The 20,270-nt window shown below is 41.4% G+C and overlaps 2 protein-coding genes across 2 annotated transcripts in view; one reads left to right on the top strand and one right to left on the bottom strand.

The window, feature by feature from the left end:
• LOC148894551 (uncharacterized) overlaps nt 1–20,270 on the bottom strand; it is a 133,005-nt gene that overhangs the window by 38,011 nt on the left and 74,724 nt on the right. The window lies entirely within an intron of this gene.
• efnb2a (ephrin B2a) overlaps nt 1–20,270 on the top strand; it is a 59,860-nt gene that overhangs the window by 22,389 nt on the left and 17,201 nt on the right. The window contains exon 2 of the mRNA XM_089002702.1: nt 1,581–1,864. Within this exon, the coding sequence (XP_088858828.1) occupies nt 1,581–1,864 (284 nt within the window). The remainder of the gene's footprint in view (nt 1–1,580; nt 1,865–20,270) is intronic.

Genomic DNA, 20,270 nt, shown 5'->3' with positions numbered 1-20,270 from the left:
CAGAGTTCGTTGAGCAGGTTGAATATGTCGCACAAGTAAGTGAGTTTTGTGAGCCATTCCTTGTCACGGAAATGCGCTGCAAGCGGTGACTTTTCATTTTTCAAAATAAAACATAGTTCGGACTCAGATAATAAATAAAACGGAAATTATGTACATTATTTATTCTTTCTTCGGGGTCCGGTATCAAATGACCCACGGACCGGTATCAGTCCGCGGCTTGGGGCTTGGGGACCCCTGGTTTAGAGGGAGACCAGCTCTTCCTCCAGAGTCTTTTTTGTTTAGTTCAGTGGGGTGACAGACGCAAATGTGACTTTTAACACGCACATCTGAAAATCGTTTTTTTAAACTTGTGTGTGTGATTTTTCCCCCGGAGATGCGGAAAACATAGCTGTTGTTTTTAAAATGTTTGTGTCTATGTATGGACACGGGAATATGACTCGGTGGTTCCTTTCTTTTTGATGAAACTGCGCTTGCAATGTTTTTGTCTCAATACTTCTTAAACTGTCAACACCACCTCGCACATAAAATACAATTTATGAAACTAAAGGATAATCTTTGTTTGGAGGCATGAAAAGTCATCATTGCTTTCACCAGCCCTTCTTCATGTCATTAACTTCCTTGAACTATGCCGACGAATGATATTTTTACAATTGTGTCCTTTATGAAACATGTTTTCTTTTATTACCCAAATATATGTGTATCATGCCTGATATGATTTGATTTGACTTAAGCTTGGCACACAGAAAATAAAGACTCACTCTCAATTCAACGTGATTAACAAAATGTGGATCATCGGAATGCTGCAGGCCTCTTCATACTTGAGACTAAATGGCGCTATTATTTTACGTTTGGGAAATATTTAGGGGAAATTTAATTACACTCCCAGACAAAGGCCTCCAGGCTTCCTGCCGATGTATTCATGCTACTGTTGCTGTTGTTAAAATGTTGCCACACAAAGCAAGGCTTTTTTTCCACCCCATTGTTTTGTTGCTTCGTGTCCTGCAATTCCGTACATGGTAAAGTTTCCAAAACGTTGAATGAAATTTGTACGTATTTCTTTTCTGTTAAGCAGCTAAATTCATGGACAGTCACTACAATCTAGCTGGCTATCTATTTGTTATCTATTTTCTGGCTATTAGCTATCTATCTCGCTAGCTGGCTATCTGCCTGTCTATCTATTAGCTAGCTAGTTATCTATTAGCTATCTACCGAGCTAGTTTTCTGGCTGGCTATCTATTAGCTAGCAGGCTAGCTTTCTATCTATTTGAGTTATTCCGGGTTGAGTGAACGGTGACGCATGTGGCTGCCGCTGCTCTCCCACAGGAAAAAAACTGATCCTGTGACTGTAAAGTGACCTTGGGAGTTTTGAAAGGCGCTTAGAAATCAAATGTATTATTATTATTATTATTATTATTATTATTATTATTATTATTATTATTACTATAAGATGTTTGGACATGTATCTGATTATGATGTTGATGATGATTCTTTTCATAAAAGTCCATAACAAATGCAGCAAAACTTAATGAATGCCAAGTCATGTGCAACACTGAAATGCCGTCCTTCTTTTGTTCTTTCAGATTTGTGCCAGGCCAAGGTGTGGTACTCTACCCTCAGATTGGTGATAAATTGGACATTGTGTGCCCCCGAGTGGATGGTGGGGTGGGTGAGGGAGTAGAGTATTTCAAAGTGTATATGGTGCCCAGGGAACAGCTTGAGAGCTGCACCATTACCAAGGCTGACACGCCACTCCTTAACTGTGTCAAGCCTGACCAGGATGTCAAGTTCACCCTAAAGTTTCAGGAGTTCAGCCCCAACCTTTGGGGCTTGGAGTTCTTCAGGGGAAAAGACTATTACATCATCTGTAAGTATCAGTCATATCTCAACTGTGATCTTAAACATTCGCCAAATGTTTCTTTGTGTTTAGATGCGACCGAGAGATTCGTTTTGGGACTTTGACCCAGCTGTTTTTATCCTCTTGGCGTGTAATAATTCACGCTGGGAGTTACGCGGGTCAGTCCACTTTCCCGGTCACCTGCGACGTACTAACATCCTTGGGGAAGTTTTGACGGGGTTTAGTGAAGGCCTCTTGGGTTTTAATATGGGAGGTGGACTGAACCATCTGTGTTGTGCAGAGGGGGATGTGGGGGTGTATTGAAGATAAGACCATCTGTGAGGCTCTGCCACCACCATCTGTGTGCTGATCCCTGTAGAGGAAGGCAATATTTCTTCGTCTCGAGTCGAAAGGTGAAGAAGAAGTGATGTTTTCGGATAGGGAGAGAATTGCTAGAAATAGTAAATAATCAAAACAATGTCCGATTGTATTCAGCAATTCAATTAAGAGTGAATGTAGGAAACTTCCCACAGAAACCTCCCCGTTTTCACTCCTGTGTAACATGTGCAGGGGCACCCCTTAAAAAAGTAAAGTGAAGTGAAACAAAGTACTATTGTCAATCATTTGTTACAGGGAAAAAAACAAAACCAAAAAACAAAACGGCTAACAAAACGCAAACACGACAAACACACAAAAAAAAAAAATGCTCATGTGCGGGCTCAACGATCAAAATGGTTAACAAAACACAAACACTAAAAAAAATAAATGCTCGTGTGTGCGCTCAACGATCTAAGACAATGGTGTCAAACTCATTTTCTGCCGGGGACCACATTGTAGTTATGGTTTCTTCACGGGGGCCATTATGAATTTGGGGAAGCCAATAGAATGTTTCATCCCCTCCACATATTACATAAAAGCGCACAACAAATTAATGAATAACTAGTTTTCAAATTTGTAGTTAAAAATAATGACTATTATTGTGGTTTACAAGGGACAATTTGACATTTTGAGTTTAGCAGGCATCATTGAATTTCACTAGTTTGCTTTGCTTTCGCAAACCGAATAAAATAATGTGGCGGGCCTGATTTGGCCCCTTGGCCTTGAATTTGATACTGACGATCTAAGAGAACCGACAAGCACAAGCTCAATAACCCAACTCTTACCTTCTTCCTGACGTGCCTCACAAAAAACACTTTTACAGTATACAGTGAGACCTCAATTTACGAACTTAATTGGTTCCCAGACAGAGTGTGTAAGGCGAAAAGTGTGTATCTCAAAAAATAAATTCCCATAGGAAACCATTAAAATGGGAATAATCCGTTCACGGGTTTCCATAAAATATACTTTTCAACTAAATAAGCCTTAAAACTACACACACCATACCTTATTCTATGTATAATAAATGTGCTTTTGTATTGTAATGAAAGAAATACACTGCATTGTATCATAAAGTCACTTTATTTACATTTGTGATGGTCATTTATGGCTTGATGGAATGGCGTTGGAGGTCGAAGGTCAAAGGGAATCGCTGTTTGGAAAGAGAGGCGCATTACATGAGGACTGTAATTAAAGAAATAAACTGTGCTGTAAAATAAAGATTTATTTACCTTTTTGATGGTCGTTGATGGCTTATGGAAGGAGAGTCACCTTCAACAAGGACTGTTGGTAACTTAACCTCTGGTGCTGTTCGGTCGTGTGCTTCCGCCGAAGATCACTACGCCAGCCGTGGTTGGTGTGTATTATGAAAATAGTGCTTATTATAAGGTTTAATTTTCATAAATTTGACGTTTGTAAGACGAAAAGTTTGTAAGACGAAAAGTTTGTAAGATAAGGTGTTTGTAAGTTGAGGTCTCACTGTATATGTATATAGCTGCTGTCAATCCGAACGTGACAATATCGAACAAGTAGGATGTTTATTTGCCGGAGCAGCATTGCACAAAATGATGATACAAAATAACTGTTTCTTAACAAACGCGTATGATAATATTCTCCAGCATGACAGTATCTTCTCACTCGCATAACAATCGGAGGGGGGGGGGGGTGTCCAAGGACTCGGTGGTTGTCGGCGCTCGAGCGGGTGGGATCGCCGCGCCGCAAACGCCGCGTCGGTGTCACGGTCGTCCTGCTGCGTGGCGAGATGGTGGGTTGGGCGGGTTGGGCGAGTCGCCGTTCACCCTGGGTCGTGCCGCACGTCGGCGCGGGGGACGGCCGGGGAGAGGGCAACCGGTAAAACGTTTTTGCTTCGGCGTCCACCTGTGTGTGTTGGGTGACTTCTCCGTTAGCACGGAGAGCGATTTTTGGACAGCTCGCATGCGTTGAAAGCCGTGCTTATTTGGGTCAGCAGAAAGCGTGTGCGCCGACGCAGTAATAAAGATTGATGATATGAACTATAAAATGATTAAAATGACACTAAAAGTTATAAGATTTATAAATGAACGGTGAACATGTTGGTATATAATAGTATTCAATAGAAAACGTTACTTAAAAACAGCAAATTGACATCATATACTATCCTGTCATATAAACCTCGCGTCAGCCATTTTGAATGCGTTTCAATTTATGTCCGTTTGACTTATGACCGTTTTGTCGGAACGGAACCCTGTCGTAAGTCGGACGTTACCTGTCGGAAAACATGGAGCATTGAGGCAGAAAATGCCAACATCAACCTGATGTTGGCATTTTCTGCCTCAATGCTCTGTGTTGTCCTGCCACTCAATGTCATTAGTTTGGGATTAGATTTGACAATCTTTTGAATGGTTAACGGGAGTGACTAAACAATGAGGAGGCGTCCCATCTACTACAAACAGAAACAGATGTGGGACGGTAATGGTGAATATCGTTGCACTGCCTGGAGTGCAGCTTGTGGCATCTTTCTCTCTGCACACAATGTTCAGATGCAAGCCGCGACTGCAACAAGATACGTGCCCTTAGCTGTGCGTGGCAATAGATTGCGCGTCCTCACACAGAGCATTATCACAGCATGAGCAAATAATAATTTTCTATTTCCAGAAGTCTGTGTAAGCTCTCAGTCATACAGGAGTGGTCCATCGATGAAAAGGTTTCTTCAGCCGTCATCTGTTCTTATTTGAAGATGCCAAAAATACATGAAAATGGGTTTCCCCTCAGACCCATTGTTTGTAGCATTGACTCCTCTATGTAAGCTCTCAGTCGTACAGGAGTGGTCCATCGATGAGAAGGTTTCTTCAGCCGTCATCTGTACAAAAGTGAAGGTTTCGGACGTTTCGCCTCCTATCCAAGAGGCTTCGTCAGCTTTAGTTCGCTGACGAAGCCTCTTGGATAGGAGGCGAAACGTCCGAAACCTTCACTTTTGTACAGATGACGGCTGAAGAAACCTTCTCATCGATTGACTCCTCTACATACAATGTAGCCAAATATTTAAAGACTATCTTATCCGTTGGTTGGTAACACAGAATATCACGTAGAGAACACCACAGGATTTGTAGAGAGAATCAAAGACCTCATATTGGAACCTGACGAAACATTGGTATCTTACGATGTGACTTCTCTCTTTACATCTGTCCCAACCCCAGCAGCAGTCTCAGTGGTGAGGACGAGACTGCTGGCGGACGTTTCCCTGCATGAAAGAACCAAACTTAAACTGGACCACATCTGCCAATTATTGGAAATCTGCCTTCATACTACATATTTTCAATTCAGGGAAAAAATCTACACACAAATTCATGGTTGTGCTTTGTGCTCATCAGTTTCACCCATAGTGGCTAATCTGTACATGGAAGAGATTGAGAAATAGGCCCTCACATCCTTCCCGGGGACAAAACCGAGAGCACTCATTAACTGTGGGTACCCTCAGTGGTCATTTAAAAAATGTCAGAAAGAAAGAATTCTGAATTCTGAAGACACAAAAAGGAGAGGAGTAGCAGTACCTTACATTGCAGGAATTTCTGAAAAACTACAAAGAGTCCTCTGGCAACACAAAATTCCTACTTATTTCAAACCGCTAAACACTTTAAGGCAGAAATTAGTGCATCCAAAAGATTGGCTCCCAAATGAAAAACAAAGTAATGTAGTTTATTCAATACGTTGTAAGAATGAAAATTGTAAAGACCAGCACATTGGGGAGACTCAACAAATTCTCAAAAAAGACTTTATCAACATCGCAGGGATAATACTAGTGGGCCTCAATCGGCAGTACATATGCACCTAAAAGCTAGCAACCACTCATTTGACGACAATGAGGTTAAAATATTAGCGAAAGAACATAGATGGTTTGAAAGGGGAGTAAAATAAGCCATTTTCATAAAACAACTAAATCCTTCATTCCTTCATTAAACCGGTTTGGTGGGGTGAGGTTCAATTTGTATCGTTCGTACAACAGCCTACTTAGGCAAAATAGGATTAAGAATACTGAAGTGGGCCATTCAGGCCAGTCGCTCGTCAGGACAATAGGAACAATCAATGGAGTGGCAGGGAGTAGACCTCTGGTCCCCCCAACCTGAGAGCAGGGACCTATCATAGCAGAGTCCGGCACCGCCATGCCTGGACAGTAGGGATATATATATATATGTATATATATTAGCGGCCATATATACGGCCAGTCGCTCGTATATATATATATATATATGTGTGTGTGTGTGTGTGTGTGTGTGTGTGTGTGTGTGTGTGTGTGTGTGTGTGTGTGTATACAGTAAAGTCTCGTTATATCGATATTCTCGGGAGTCGGAAAAAATATCGATATAACCGGACTATCGATATATCCGATCCTGCGGCATGTAAAATTTCTCCTTGCGTTCATAGAAATAATATCGTAATAAGCAGTGTATAACCGATATCGATATAACGAGACTTTACTGTATATATATATATATATATATATATATATATATATATATATATATATATATATATATATATATATATATATATATATATATATATATATATATATATATATATATATATATATATATATATATATATATATATATATATATATATATATATGGCCTAAACTACCAGTAAGACTTGAGTTTGCTGACGAAGTTTCTTGGATAAGAAGCGAAACGTCCGACACCTTCAAAGAAGTACAGATGACGGCTGAAGAAACCTTTTCATCAATTTACAGAAGCTTGCTACAAAATGCATCTTGCCGGCAGTAAAACAAAGGGTTGACAATCATGGCTTTTCATATTGCATGCTAAATGCCCTCATCCGACATCCACCCCTCAAAATATGCTCATGTATCATCTGAAAGACAAAAGGAGATGTTGGTCTTTTTTTCAAGTGAGTCAAATGTTTCTGTTAATTGCCCTTTTAATCTATCTCTTGTTTGAGCTCTGCAGCTGTTGCAGCTGACTGCATTTGAACAATGGCGTCAATGCTGTGAACTCAGTGATCATCCTTTTTTTGGATTGAGTAAAGCCTAGTGGCAACACATAAAAGAATAAACAAACAACAAAAATAAGACAAAAATGAAAGGAGATGCAGAGCGGAAGGGACAGTCTTTGCTTGTTGGTGTAATTGCTTGTGATACAACAGTAGTTATTGTGTCAAATGCAGGTAACATCTGACATACGACCAGGTTCCGTTCCGACAAAACAATCGTAAGTCAAACGGTCGAAATGCATTCAAAATGGCCGACGCGAGGTTTATACGGCAGAATAGTATACAATGTCAATCTGTTGTTTTTAAAGAACATTTTCTATAGAATGCTATTATATACCAAACAATTATAAATCTTATAACTTTTAGTGTCATTTTTATCATTTTATATTTCGTATTATCGATTTTTATTACTGTGTCGTTCTGCTGACCCAAATAAACACGGCTTCCCACGCATGCGCGCTTTTGAAAAATAGCTCTCCCTGCTAACAGAGAAGCCAGTAGAGGTTGCCCAACACACACGCTCGTACTTAGGCGGACGCCGGAGGAAAAAAGTCTCAAAGAGGTGGTGGCGGCGTGGGGCCGACGCGGCGTTCTCGTCGCGCCGATCCCGCGCACCCGAGCGCCGATGGCCGACCCGCCTCGGGTTTCGCCTTGGCCAGCGTCGGGGGACCCTCGACCCGAGCTACTGACACCCACCCGCCTTGGCGTCGGTGGACACTCTCCCCCGCCGGTGCCATCACGCGCTGGCTGGCCAAAATTGTCGTACGCGTTTGTGAAGAAACAATTATTTTGTATCCTCATTTTGTGCAATGCTGTAATATTCTCTGTTAAGATAAACGAGGCATGGTGAATCTTGAGCGGATCTGGCAACGCAGCCGCAATGCTACATAAGGTCTTTTGACAGCGATTGCTGGGCTGCCACCGTAGCGGTCCCAGCCGTAGAATAAAAAAAAAAAAAGGGTCTGGCCGTCGTGGTCATAAGTACGGGTGGTCGTAACTCGCTCCGGTCGTAAATCGGATGTTACCTGTATGTTTAATTATGGATACAGACCTGGAAAAAAAGGTGTCTGTATGCATGTTGGAGTGTCGATTATTTGGAGCCTCACACTCAAGATTTTCTGCAAGGATTTGATTAGTCTTTTGGAGAGAGCACTTGATACATAATTAATTAACCAGCGTTTAATCCTACATGTCCTCTCTCAATTGCCAAGGAACCCACATCCATTCAAAAGATCTGGATCTCAACCAATTGGATTAGCACTGCTTCATGCTGATAAACTGCACAAAGGCTAGACTTATATTACACAGATCGACCTACACAGACAACTATATTGATGCAAATATATGCTTCAGATCTCATTTTTACAGACGTTCAAGTTTATTTCTTGTTGCTAAAATTAAATCTGTGATTTGTGTCCGTGCATCTATCTGTAGGTGTGTGCGTGTGAGCGTGTGTGCATGTACATTTGTGTGCGTGTGTGCTTGACACATATGTTGCATCTGTCCAACAGGCAGCTTTATGTCTGCAGATATTTCTGTCACTGTGCCTACAATTGTGCACAATATGATTTCACGCACGCCAGTGTCTGTGAATGTGTCTTTAAGTGGCCACACTTGCTGCTCCAGTTGGGAGCAAATTGATTTGATGTGATTGTTTGCAGCCGCATGGCCTGAAGATGAGAGCCTTTGTTAGCAAGATTACAGTACACGAGCATCGGGGAGAACAATTAAAGTTCTGTGATAGTCGTCTTGAAAGAATGACAGTAAGTCGAGTGACAGAAGTTAAAAACAACAAAAGGGAGCAGCTAAAAAAAGATCTCACGAAAACTAGCAAATTCAGCACGTTTCAAAGGGAGAACACAAATTGGAATCATATCACATAGAAAAGAGTCATTTGCATGTAAAGTAAGCAAATGGAAGGTCCACAAATTAAATATTTCTTTATCTCAAACGAACAAAACTGTGTATGTCGTGATGGATTTGTAAAAAAAAAATGCAATTGGCCGGCAACCAATTCAGGGTGTCCACCGTCTAGTGCCTGAAGATGGCTGGGATAGACTCCAGCACTCCCCGCAAGGATGAAGCGGTCTGGAAAATGGATGGATGGATCAAATTCTCAAGTGATTGGATTTTAAACCTTTCATATACGATGCAACAATTTCTCATGCTAGTAATACATTGTTGATTTGTTCCTCATCTGATGCTTGTTATTAGACAAGGTTGATATTTGGGGTGATCGATCTTTTGGCCGAGCTTTTTTTCTCCGGGTCATTTGGGATCCATGAATGCTCAGTCACCCCTATCACAGGTGATTTGGCAAGGAGTAGTGATGGCAATTAACCAAGTCACAACCCCGACACTGAGATGATGGCTTCACGCTCCTTAGCGACCCTACGGATGGCAATTACGCTTTATATTTATGTACCAGTAGATATTAGCTGTCTTGGTTGTGCTTGGGTCTTATCATCTTGTCTCTCTCTGTGTGCAACACAATTTGTCCTTCTGCTTATTTCTATTTCGGGAATCACATCACTCTCCGATCGCGCTGCCTTTGTTCTCCTGTGTGTTTATCAAACGCACAACATAGAACAACCAAAGCAAAGTAAATTCCAGTCTTTATGAAAAGATAAACCACAGAACCAACCAAAATTTAAGGTGTCTGGCATCAAGTAAATCGCCGGCATTTCTTCTTAAGTGAGGAAAATGCAATTTAAGGTTAGCTTGATTGTCTCAATTAACTACAGTAAAGTCTCATTATATCGATATCGGTTATATCGATAGTCCCGCTTATTACAATACTATTTCTATGCACGCACGGAGAAAATTACATGCGCGCAGGGTCGGATATATCGATAGTCCCGGTTATATCGATATTTTTCGGACTCCCTAGAATATCGATATAACGAGACTTTACTGTATATAATAATAATATAATAAGTCATTTAATTTCTAAGCGCCTTTCAAAACTCTCAAGGACACTTAACATTCATGGGAATTTTTTTGTGCGGGTGAGCACCGGCAGCCATTCGCGCCAGCGTTCACTCTACCCGGAAGCTCTGGCAGTAAAGACTCTCCACGTTTTTCACATTTGTGAATAATGTCCTTAAAATCACATCTGACAATTGACTATCTAGTGCAGACATGTCAAACTCAGGCCCGTGGGCCAATTGTGGCCCACACTACAATTATATTGGGGCTGCGAGATGATTTCAAATACAGTAAAGTCTTGTTATATCGATATTCTCGGGAGTTAGAAAAAATGTCGATATAACCGTACTGTCGATATATCCGTCCTGCACCGAACTGCATTAACAAAAGCCGCCAAAAGAGGGCATCCAAGCGCCATATAAGAAATATGGGTGAGAGATATTCCCCCAATGTTGCCTCAAAATAGAACATATAATTATTTAATCAATTGCAAACATATATGCTTTCCTTTTCAGAACTACAGTGTATTTGGATCATATTCATAACTGGATGTGTAACAAGAAAGCATATTATCTGAATCTGAAGCCATTGTTTGGATTCACAAGCAATGCCAGGCGTCTTGGCGTGAAGTCATTTTTATTGGTGTTTTGCATTTGAATAAAAAGTGACATTGGTTGTCCTTTAATACACAGTATGGAATGTACAGTAATTTTCAAAATCATCACGCTTCAGCAGACAAAACAAAAAACATTGTTGCAAAAAACGATTGCATTCATATACAGTACAGTGGGCATGTACATAACACAACAGGGAAACTGCAACGCTTACATCTTACTGTATTATGTATGCAATGTAAAAAAGGCATCAATCTTCTTCTGCTTCCCATTTTTACCTTTTAACACAAACACTTCAATCTCGTCTGCTACACACGAGCTAGCGTCTGAAACTGAAAATGGCTCTGCTACACGGGCGCTGGTCACGTACCGCTAAAGATGCCTATACTTTGAAAGCGTCAAGCGCCGGGTGGCGTCAACGGAGCCATTCATTGTGTATGTGCGACGTCAGCGACAGAGCCCACCCTTGCGCGACAGTGTCGCGCAAGGGTGGCGTTTGACGCCTTGACACCCGATTTAAAACATTTTTAATACGAGTGTCAAAACGCTATAACGACACTAGGCGCAGCCAATAGGAGAGCAGCCTGTGCTGGGGGCGGGAGTTCTCGATGTGGAGAAGGAAGCTAAGTGATAGTAGTGGCACTGCCGTCCGCGACACTTTCGGTTTGTGTCTTAAAAATATGAACGGAAGGAAAATGGAGCAGGCTCGATGTGTGGCAGCCTCCATGTGTGGCAATCGTCCCGCAATTGCGGCAGCATTTTTCTATGAGTCCCGGAACTGTCTCTTTTGATTGCCGAAAATGCCACGGCATTGGCTATACTCGCCGCACGAAGTGTTGTCATTTATGTGCGACAATTTGGCGACTTTGAAGCCCAAAAATGTAGATTTGTACTTTTTTGCAACCCCTTTATCTTTAGTGTGAACAACACACCAAACAATCTCCAAATGGAGCTTATTGAGCTGCAATGTCATGACACGCTCAAGTCAAAATATGACTCTGTCAGTGCTGCGTAATGTCCACCTTAACTCCCTGACACGTTGCCCGAACTCCATGCAAAGGCTGTGCAAATATTCTCTATGTTCGGGAGCACATATCTGTGTGAGCAACTGTTGTCGTTAATGAAGATGAACAAAAAACCACATAGTAGTTGTCTCACCGATGGACACCTTCATTCAGTCCTGAGGATTTCCTCTGCGCAGAGCCTGATTCCAGAGATTGACGGACTTGCATGCAATGTTCCCTCTAAACTGCGCGCGTGCGCAAGCGCGCACAAGAACATCTATGTAGCGCACAAAATAAAATAAAACAGAAATGCATTACTTAATATCTAATTTTAGAATTGATATAATGTAGTTAGACCAAGTAAATATATATATATATATATATATATATATATATATATATATATATATATATATATATCGGATATATCGGATATATCGATAGTCTCGGTTATATCGATAGTCCCGGTTATATCGATAGTCCCGGTTATATCGATACTATTTCTATGCACGCACGGAGAAAATTACATGCAAACAGGGTCGGATATATCGATAGTCCCGGTTATATCGATATTTTTTCGGACTCCCTTGAATATCGATATAACGAGACTTTACTGTATTGGATTGGATTGGATTGGATTGGATTGGATATGCCTTTATTAGTCTCACAGTGGAGAAATTTACATTTCACAGCAGCAAAGTGATGAAAGGAATGAAAGTAGAAAAACGAAATACATGAGCTGCTGAGTGTGCAGCTTGGGGAAAGACAAGCTCGATTGCTGTGCTCTGTGAAGAAGTTGATTGCTGCGTGGAACTCATTGCCAGTTGGGACCACACGACAGGACACTGGATTTGGACCTTGCTAATATATATCAAGAGGGGTGAGGCCCATTAAAAAACCATTGTAACAAAGTATAAAGTTTTTTTTTAAATCAAGAATGCACCTACTACAAATGCTACCTTGCTTAATTTACGGTAAATGTGCATGGCCGTAGATTTTGCTGCAGTAGTCGATTGTCATTGCGGTGCACAATGCAACGTTTGCATTGCTTCCTACGAGCCACTAAGCCCCTTTCATAAGTCTCACGTACACTTTACAGTCACGGTTTAATGTAAATTTACGTTTTTTTAGCGTCACATATGTTGTTAGCTTCTTTTGAATCTTTCTTCTGGTCTGAGGTTCTGTGCATCTATTTTGGAAAATGACATGCAATTGCACGACTTTATAACGCTTGCGAAAGTCCGGAAGAAAGAAGCAGGCTTCTGATTGGCTGCCGTGCCGAGAATGCAAATTTCAACTGCAGGTAGTCTATGTTTGTGTGCTCGGCGACGGTACACGTGTTTTGTTTGTGCGTGTAGGCGAGGGCGTCAGTGAGGAGTTTGTTGAGCGCGCGGTCAGGACAAACCATCTATGATTTGGCGGAATTTAACACAAGTAGGTATTATTGAGCTTGAATATTTCGTTGTGTAATGATATGTTTTGAATTTTGCAAGTGATTCCATTTTTCAATAAATGTGGATTTCTTTAACTTTGCCCCTTCGATGGAAACTTATTAAAAACAGACGCAATCTTGATAAATCACAGTGCATGTTATTTTAATCTATTTCCATTTCCTCCTCCAAGTATCTGCGAAATAGTATGTAAACGCCATATTCCTTGAGACAAATTTATTAACTGATCAGGGATATTTTTCACATTTGAAAGACAGTTAATAAATTGGGTTGTAGTGTTCTTACTGTGCTATGAGGTTTGTACATACTACATTTAAAGGCACTGGCACCATTTTTTGTTTTTGTTTCCCACTGACATCAGAAAAACGTTTTATAGCATCTAAAATACCCAAATCAGGCAGGCTGATATTTTTAGTTAAATGAAAAACACAAATAAAAATGACTTCAAATGAATCCGGAAATGGTCAGTTTCAGAAGGTCCCACCCCCCTGTTCGTGACGTCACGCCAAGACGTCTTGCCTTTGATCGAGAATCAAAACAATGGCTTCAGATTCGGAGAAGATGTTTTCTTGTTATTCATCCAGTTATGAATATGATTCAAATAGTTCTAAAGAGGAAAGCATAAATGTTTGCAATTGATTCAAGGAGTCCTCCCATATCGGCGCCGCGAGAGTGGCTGCCTTTCCAGCAGCTCATGTATTTCGTTTTTCTACTTTCATTCCTTTCATCACTTTGCTGCTGTGAAATGTAAATTTCTCCACTGTGAGACTAATAAAGGCATATCCAATCCAATATCAATTCGAGCCGTTAATGACAGCAATGTAGCACCCAGAAATGCAGAAGATTGCGCCCAAGCTCCGTTGGAAATGGACTGATTTGTCTGCTGGGAATTTATGTCAGCGAATATCAAATAGTTGTCTTGGTGCAACACACAACGAGATAGATAGATAGATAGATAGATAGATAGATAGATAGATAGATAGATAGATAGATAGATAGATAGATAGATAGATAGATAGATAGATAGATAGATAGATAGATAGATAGATAGATAGATCCCGACCAGGAAACAACTAGTAGCTCAGTGTTCCAATATCCACAAACGGCAATTGCTATCACAACTTGAGATTGATGAGGTACAATACAAATTCCGAGGTGAAGGGCCCCAGGCTGCCACATCAGAGGAAGAGGTTCAACCAGAGATTGGGAGGCAAGCCCCAATGAATGATGAGATTGGGAAGCCAGCCCCAATGAATGAAATGCTGAGCGAGGCAGCAACTGACCTGAGAGTTAAGATCATGGCAAGAATGAAAACTGGGCAACCAAGAAACCGATTACAACGGCTATGTGAAGTACCACCTGAAAGTCTCATGGAAACTGTGAATGCAGCACTGAGAATGATCCCGACCGGAACGATCACGGAAACCAATGAGCTGATATACACCTCAGCATCAGTGATCCTAGAGATGCTCGGCTACAAGAGCAACCATGAGAGCCACGAGATTCATTACCCACCATGGAAAAGACGGTTGGAGGCCAAGATCAAGGCGGCTCGGAAAGATGTGAGTCAATTGACGGAAATCCAGAGAGGTGTGAATAAAAGGCCAATACCCAAGAGGTACATGCAAATAACCATACCTGAAGCACTCGAAACTGCCAAACAAAGGCTCCAGGCCTTGTCCAGTCGCCTAAAGAGGTACACGAAAGAGAATGAGGCCCGAAGAATAACACAACCTGCAAAAGTGTACGCTCAGTGGCAGGGTTCTAACAGCAAAGCAGAACTGAAAGAAAGGCATATGGGAGAAGGAGGTCGCACATAACAGCAGTGCACAATGGCTGGTGACTCTGAAAGAGGAGCACAGCAACCTCCCTGAACAGAACCCAGTTACCATCACAGCGGCAGGTATACAAGAAAGAGTCTCAGGTATGAAAAACTGGATGGCACCAGGCCCGTATTTGATCCACACCTACTGGCTATGGAAACTCACAGCACTCCACGAGCACCTAGCAGCACAAATGAAAACAATCCTGATCATGAAGGATTCCTCAAAGGGTGTAAGAGGAGGCCGCAGACTAGTGAGTGTGAGAGCCACTGTCCAGGATGAAACATCCCAGCTCCATGAATACATCAAAGAGAAGGCTCCAACGGATGATGTACTCAGAGAATGTCTCAGACAATGGGAAACATAGGATAAGGTGCTGGAAGAGGGACAATGATGGGAGGAAAAGCCCCTATCACCGAACCATAACTGAAGTGGCTGATCTCAAGAAGTCCTATCAGTGGCTAGAGAGGGCTGGCCTCAAGGACAGCACAGAGGCACTCATCCTGGCTGCTCAAGAGCAGGCCCTGAACGCCAGAGCCATAGAGGCACGGATATACCACACCAGGCAAGACCCAAGGTGTAGGTTGTGCAAAGAGGCACCTGAGACAATCCAACACATAACTGCAGGGTGTAAGATGCTGGCAAGGAAAGCCTACATGGAACGCCATAACCAGGTCAAAATGGGAAACACCTCTCAAGGTAGTAGCGAATGACCGAGCAAAGATCCTCTGGGACTTCCAGATACAGACTGACAAGATGGTAATGGCCAACCAACCAAATATGGTGGTCATAGATAAAGGGCAAAGGAAAGCCGTTGTCATGGATGTAGCGGTCCCGAGTGATGGAAACATCAGAAAGAAAGGACATGAGAAACTCGAGAAATACCAAGGGCTCAGAGAGGAGCTGGAGAGAGCCTGGAAGGTAAAGGTGACAGTCGTGCCTGTGGTGGTCGGAGTACTCGGGGCAGTGACCCCCAAACTAGACGAGTGGTTGCAACAGATCCCGGGAACAACATCAGATATATCGGTCCAGAAAAGCGCAGTGCTAGGAACAGCCCGGATACTGTGCAGAACCATCAAGCTTCCTGGCCTCTGGTTGAGGACCCAAGCTAAAATGGGGGACAGACACCACCCATTTTTTTGTACGATTTTGGAATGTAATTTAATGCCCTGCCCATACGCACCGTTCATGTGTGGCCACAGCGTACACATCTGATCACAGTGGTTCTCAGTGTGCTAGGGAGCTTGTGTGTCTGCTCAGACACATGAAAAATTAGAGGGAACATTGCTTCCATGTAAAAAGTGATGCCAATTGTCTGGCTTGGACCCATGTGCATCATCAGAGTGACTCAACAGTGAAAAAAACTAAAATGGAAACATATTATTGTATTTACTGGTCTGTTCAAAGATATATTTTCTTGAGGTGTTGACCTTGATGGTCTGTGATGAAAACATTTAAGTTACAATTAAAATGAATAAAGTTAAAGATATTTAAGCCTGATATTTTTTTCAGTTTTAATTGTTATTATTTTCTTAAACCTGTTCTGGTTTCAGTATTTAAGCAAAAAATCAATTGTAATATATTAGGATGGTTAATACAGTAGTGTACTGTATCTCAAATATAATAAAAACATCAACAAATTAATAAAAAAATGGCATTGGCCCTCGACAACGTTCTTTTTTTTAAATTTTGGCCCTCTGTGAATTTGAGTTTGACAACCCTGGTCTCGTGGAACAACATGAAACACTGAACTAGACTCTAGTTCAATGTTTCATGCTTGTTTCATGCTTGCATGCTTGAGTCTAGTTCAGGGGTGGGCAAACTTTTTGACTCGCGGGCCACAATGGGTTCTAAAATTTGACGGAGCGGTCGGGCCAGGATCATTTGGAGGGAATGTTTGGGCCGGATATACTAAAGCATTAAAGGACAACCGACGTCTCCGGACAAGTTGTGTCCATAATTTTTCAAATCGCTTCAAATGACTTCTATTGAGTGTATTTTACAAAGATTTCACCGCATATAGCTATATTTTACGTTTTAAGACCGCGCTGAATATTCCTGAAGACTTGTTTTTGAGTTGGTGACAAGTCCTCACGTCATGTCACTGAAGGAACGCCCCTGACTGAGAAAGGACACACTGTAGCAGTCCTTTGATCATGCAATTTATTTTGCGGTACTTTATTTAGTCTGAAAACTTTATGTTGATCCGTGTTGATGCCGAAATTAGAAGGAAAACACATAAATAACGCAATGGTGAATCCTTGTGTGTTGTGACAAAAATGTTGAGCCATTTCCACACGGAAGATTGTCGCCATCTTCTGCCTTTTTTGGGTGCGACATCCCCTCGCCCCCTGATGTCTCAAAATGACACGGAATAAATTCTTTAATCAATTGCAAACATGTATGCTTTCCTCTTCAGAACTATTTCAATAATATTCATAACTGGATGAGTAACAAGAAAGCATCTTCTCTGAATCTGAAGCCATTGTTTTGATTCTCGAGCAAGGCAAGACGTCTTGGCGTGACACCACGAACAAGGGGGCGGGACCTTCTGAAACTGGCCACTTCCGGTTTCGTTTTTTTTTAATTCATTTTTATTGGTGTTTTTCATTTGACTAAAAATATCATACTGCATGTTTTGGGTATTTTAGATGCTATAAAACATTTTTCTGATGTCAGTTAGGAAACAAAAAAGTGATGTTGGTTGTCCTTTAAATCTAGTGTGTGCAAACCTCATAGCACAGTAAGAACACTACAACCCAATTTGGGTTGTATTGGATTTTCCTTTATTAGTCTTGCAGTGGAGAAATTTACATTTCACATCAGCAAAGGGATGAAAGGGATGTTTTTGATTGATTGTCTTTCAAATGTGGAAGAAAATGCCTTATCAGTTCATAAATTTGTCTCAAGGAATATGCAAGATATGGCATTTACATACTATTTTGCAGATACTGGGAGGAGGAAATCTAAATAGATTAAAATAACATACGCACTGTGATTTATCAAGATTGCGTCTGTTTTTAATAAGTTTCAATCGAAAGTGGAAAGTTAAAGAAATCAACATTTATTGAAAAAGGCAATCACATTCAATACATATTATTACACAACGAAATACTCAAGCTCAATAATATCTACTTGCGTTAAACTCCGCAAAATCATGGATGGATTGTCCTGACCACTCGACAAACTCGGACGCCCTCGCTCGCCTTCATGAGCAAACAGTACACGTGTACCATTGCCAAGCACACAAACATAGGCTACCTCCAGTTGAAATTTGCATACTCGGCACAGCAGCCACTCAGATGCTTGCTTCCTGCTTCGGACTTTCCCAAGAACGCTTGGGAAAGCCGAAGCAAAGTCGTGCGTTTGCATATCATTTTCCAAAGTAGATGCACAGAACCTTATCCCCAGAAGAAAGATTCAAAAGAAGCTAACTATGTGTCGCTATAAAAGGTAAATTTACATTAAACCCTGACTGTAAAGTGTACTTGAGAGTTATGTCTGTGTAAGCTCTCAGTCGTACAGGAGTGGTCCATCGATGAGAAGGTTTCTTCAGCCGTCATCTGTACAAAAGTGAAGGTTTCGGACGTTTCGCCTCCTATCCAAGAGGCTTCGTCAGCGAACTAAAGTCTGACTGGTCGTATCGTATAAATGGGGCCGATACGACCAGTCAGACTTTAGTTCGCTGACGAAGCCTCTTGGATAGGAGGCGAAACGTCCGAAACCTTCACTTTTGTACAGATGACGGCTGAAGAAACCTTCTCATCGATACTTGAGAGTTATGAAAGGCGCTCAGTGGCCCGTAGGAGACAACGCAATGAACGCGTTGTGCACCATGATGGCAAAACACAACTGCAATAAAACCTTCAGCATATTTACCCTAAATTAAGTAACATAGCGTTTGTGGTAGGTACAGCCTTAATTTTAGAAAAAACTATATACTTTGCATAATGTTTTTTTTTTTTGCGATTTCTCGTCTTTCTTTATGGCTGGGCAGGCAACTATTCAGAGTTGTCTGATTTATCCGCTAACTTTTTCAGACTATCAGACGCTGTTTTTACTATAATTTTGACAAGTTCGGCGGGCCGGTTTAAAAAGCCGAACGGGCCGTATGTGGCCCGCGGGCTGTAGTTTGCCCATGGCTGGTCTAGTTACTAGACCAGGGGTCGGGAACCTTTTTGACTAAGAGAGCCATAAAAGTAAAATATTTAGAAATGTTTTTCAGTGAGAGCCACAACACGCGAGCGAGCACACACACACACACACACACACACACACACACACACACACACACACACACACACACACACACACACACACACACACGCACACACACGCACGGGCGGCCACTTTTCTACAAAATGTCAGAATTTGATATTCAAAATAACTTTGTGATAGTACTCACCGTTAACATGAATGGTTTTCTGTTCCTCATGTTGGTAAAAATCCAGCGGAACGAATGAAAGTCAACTTGCCGGCTCCATACGCAAAGTTAATGCTAGCTAGCCTGCACACGACTCATTAGCTTCCACACTTGCTATGCAATATACTTCTCACAGAAGTATATTGATGCTAACGTTAACATGGGGCTTGTTAAAATGTAATTGAGATTCGACTGTTTCATCGATGGTATTGTTTCATTGCAAATTAGAATCAGAACCTTTTCTCTCCACAAAGGCAAACCCTCGGTGTATTCAAGCTGAAGTGTACTTTATTTTGACTCCTCGGGCTCATTTGAATGGGCGTTTACCTGTTTCAACTGACGGCCAGTATCATCCAATCAAAATTGCGCTTTCCGCCAACCGCAGCCCCAACAGAAAATGAACAGAAAAAAGCGAGAATATGTATTTAGATTTATCGGCGAGCCAGATGCAATCATCAAAAGAGCCATATATGGCTCGCGAGCCATAGGTTCCCGACCCCTGTACTAGACTCTAGTTCAGGGGTCTCAAACTCAATTTACCCGGGGGCCGCTGGAGGCAGAGTCTGGGTGAGGCTGGGCCGCATCAGGATTTTCACAAGAAAAGAACAGCTAAAACATTCCAATGTTCTCAAAATCTTTATTTTTAACACACAAAAAATGAATTAAATGAATACATGGAAAAATGAATAAAAAATAAATTAACCAGTAATAAATAAATAAAATAATTATAATGATCACAAGGCAGATACAGACGACTGAAAAAAAAACACAGGAAACTAATTATTTTAATAAAGTTTCAAATGTCTGTATTCACAGTTATTTAACCTTT

Source organism: Hippocampus bargibanti, linkage group LG08 (assembly GCF_051943395.1).
Source record: "Hippocampus bargibanti isolate YZ-2025 linkage group LG08, ASM5194339v1, whole genome shotgun sequence".
In the NCBI taxonomy this organism is placed as follows: Eukaryota; Metazoa; Chordata; class Actinopteri; order Syngnathiformes; family Syngnathidae; genus Hippocampus; species Hippocampus bargibanti.
Note: the sequence above shows the minus strand (reverse complement) of the source record. Positions and strands in the feature narration are given on the sequence as shown.